The sequence below is a fragment of the Sphaeroforma arctica genome (genome assembly GCF_001186125.1).
Source record: "Sphaeroforma arctica JP610 unplaced genomic scaffold supercont1.87, whole genome shotgun sequence".
Lineage (NCBI taxonomy): Eukaryota > Ichthyosporea > Ichthyophonida > Sphaeroforma > Sphaeroforma arctica.
In genome coordinates this window covers 92,879-95,615 of record NW_014040471.1, presented here as the reverse complement: position 1 = coordinate 95,615, position 2,737 = coordinate 92,879, and the positions used below count along the sequence as shown (strand labels likewise).

The window sequence follows — 2,737 nt, the reverse complement described above, 5'->3', positions numbered from 1 at the left end:
ATTCCTCAATACTGACTTCTAGAGTACTGCCACGTTTTCTTTGTTTGGTCCAAGTACGACTTTCTCTCTCGGATCCACTTTTATAAATAACGTACCTCCTGAAAGACTGCAGGGCATTGTAGTAGCTACGCATGCAAGAACGTTCAAGAACAAGGTCATGCTCTCTCCGATCCTATTTTATCTTTTGAACCTAAAAAATAGTAATGAGTATCATTTTGCGGCTTATATGATTGAATATATGCTGATATCATCTGCAAAAGCTGTCTCCAATGTTATTGCTTTCGTCCTTCACGTAACTACAGCTACATTCAGATTGCGCATAGCATGCGAGAACTGCTACTATTTGAACCTCGTGTTGTTGTTCTTGTCTGATTTATTTATTTACTTGTATGACGTTTGATGCCTCGTTATTGTGATGGATTAGTATCTCTCTGTTTGTGGTTGCTCATTTTAGTTTGTACTCAGTTCACACAAATTCTCCTAACCTCGAGAAAAAAGACGTAGTGTCGATTCTGCCCACTGTATGCTGCAAAGTAGTTCACCAGATACTCCTTAGTGTTCAACGTGTAACCATCAACAGCTTTCCTCTCTAATCTCTTAACCTCGAGAAAAAGGACGTAGTGTCGATTCTGCCCACTGTATGCTGCAAAGTAGTTCACCAGATACTCCTAAGAGTTCAACGTGTAACCATCAACAGCTTTCCTCTCTAATAGCTGCCCTTGCAAATAACATACAATACACAGTCGTTCTCTCGTCTTGGATACGTCCTGTTTAGCAAATGCCTAGTAGGCACGAACCAATTTGGTTCCGATACTCCATAAAGCCATCGGTTTCAAAGTATCGGTACGAACACTCAGATATGACCAACCTTCTGTACAGCATCCTTCGAATCCCAGTACCTGTAAATAACAGAGAATCCACCCTAGGACACTGTTTGCTCTTTAATATTACACACTAATTGTATCTCGATTTAATATACAACGCTCATTGCATTGATTGGGCTAAACAAGAGTACTTTTCGGCTACTTGTTTAGTCGAACAGTATGCGGAGATTTGTTCAATAGTCAACTGTCAGCGGAACGGACCAAACTTACCCTGGAAAGGCAGACACTCAAACATTGCCGATGGTATGACATTCACCTATCAGTACCATCTTCTGCGGATCCTAAATAAATCCGATACCCAAACCTCGGTTGTCCGCTGCAAGCTTCATTACTAACATTTGGGCAATGGTTCGTCAGATAAGCCGTAGGTTTCATCGTATTTCGAGTATTTACTCAAGGTATTCGCGACCATACGAGCGTCTTCAGTTTTCTGGCGATCCGCCGGATCTGTAAGATGATCATCGTGGTACTCGATAAAAGCAAAGTCAATGATTTCTAATGTACCGGAAAGGGCCATATCAATCAGCACGTCTTTCTCGCTTCCTTCGATGTCTATCTTCATCATGACTCTGGGAGGATTGTATGACAAAAGGTCTTGTTCAGAAGCTCCGGTGTCCCGGGTGTTAACGATGTCCTTAATATATTTCACCAGGCGTATGATTTCCACTTTGCCTGTGTTGGCTTTTGACGTAACCCTTTTCTCAATCACTCCGCCACCCCACTCATAGAACTCCTTCGAATTGTCCGAGAAGTAACTGCCCTCGCCATCGTAGTCAGCTAGCCCTGTAGGGACTTTGAAAAATGTGCGATACCCACACTTGTTGTATGAGCTTTCAATACGCTTCAGGTATTCTGTGTGCTTTGCGTTTGGTTCAAACCCTACACTGCATACCTCGCGACGCTTGGCGACTTTGCCGAAGATCTTCTTGAAGAAAGTATTAACTGGCACGTCAGGATAAAGTTCTGGCTCATATAACTTCTGAACTTGCACACCACGATTCGAGCCACAATCTAAGTATACGTGGTAACATCCTTCGAGTTCGTTAGGCACGTTTTCCGAGTCGAGGGCTGTATTCTTCTTCACACCCTAAAAACTTTTCATTGGGGGGTGTGTATGCTCCGTAAGCTCGTTGTCGGGAGAAGAGGCGTTGAAATACGCGCTGCTGTCCCCACCCAGACACAAGCAAACGAAAATAAACACCAATAGTCCCCCAAAAACATAGTACAATACGTATGAAACTGAATTTTTCCGCTTGACCATCATTGTACACAACCACTTCTAGTTAGTTACTATGCAGCCGATAATATAGTCTTTGAATAATTGAAAGGCGCTATTTAGGTAAACAGATAATTATGTTCTTTCTTTGGGGAGGGGGGGGGGGGGGGAAGCCGTTTGGCGATCATTTTATTGGGTTTTGTTGATGGTTGCCAGGGCAGCCACACTTTTGTTCTTTTTTTTTTAGGAGGCTATGGGCCCAGGGCCGCCTATAAAAAATATGTACAGAGGCTATGGCTATGGCCGAACCCAAAATCACAAACCCTAAATAATCACATAGCCTTCTGAATCATACAAATCGCGGTCTTGTGCTTCATATTTTCTTTTTTATATATAAATCAAAGGAGTTTCTTATAAATAAAATCCATGCGTATGTCTTCCTCAGGGGAGGCTATGATGAACGCATATTTATGTAAAATACATATATACATATATATATACAAATACATATACATATACATATACATATACATATACATATACATATACATATACATATACATATACATATACATATACATATACATATACATATACATATACATATACTATATACTATATACATATACATATACAT

General features: G+C 40.8%; 1 protein-coding gene across 1 annotated transcript; it reads right to left on the bottom strand.

Annotated features, from left to right (window-relative positions):
* Positions 1-864: 864 nt before the first annotated feature.
* Positions 865-2,148, bottom strand: SARC_02028 (hypothetical protein; the record flags this gene model as incomplete). Its single annotated transcript, XM_014304230.1, has 2 exons — positions 865-1,971; positions 2,143-2,148. 2 exons carry the CDS (start codon positions 2,146-2,148, stop codon positions 1,216-1,218), a joined length of 762 nt encoding a protein of 253 aa, XP_014159705.1. The 3' UTR covers positions 865-1,215.
* Between the last annotated feature and the right edge of the window lie 589 nt (positions 2,149-2,737).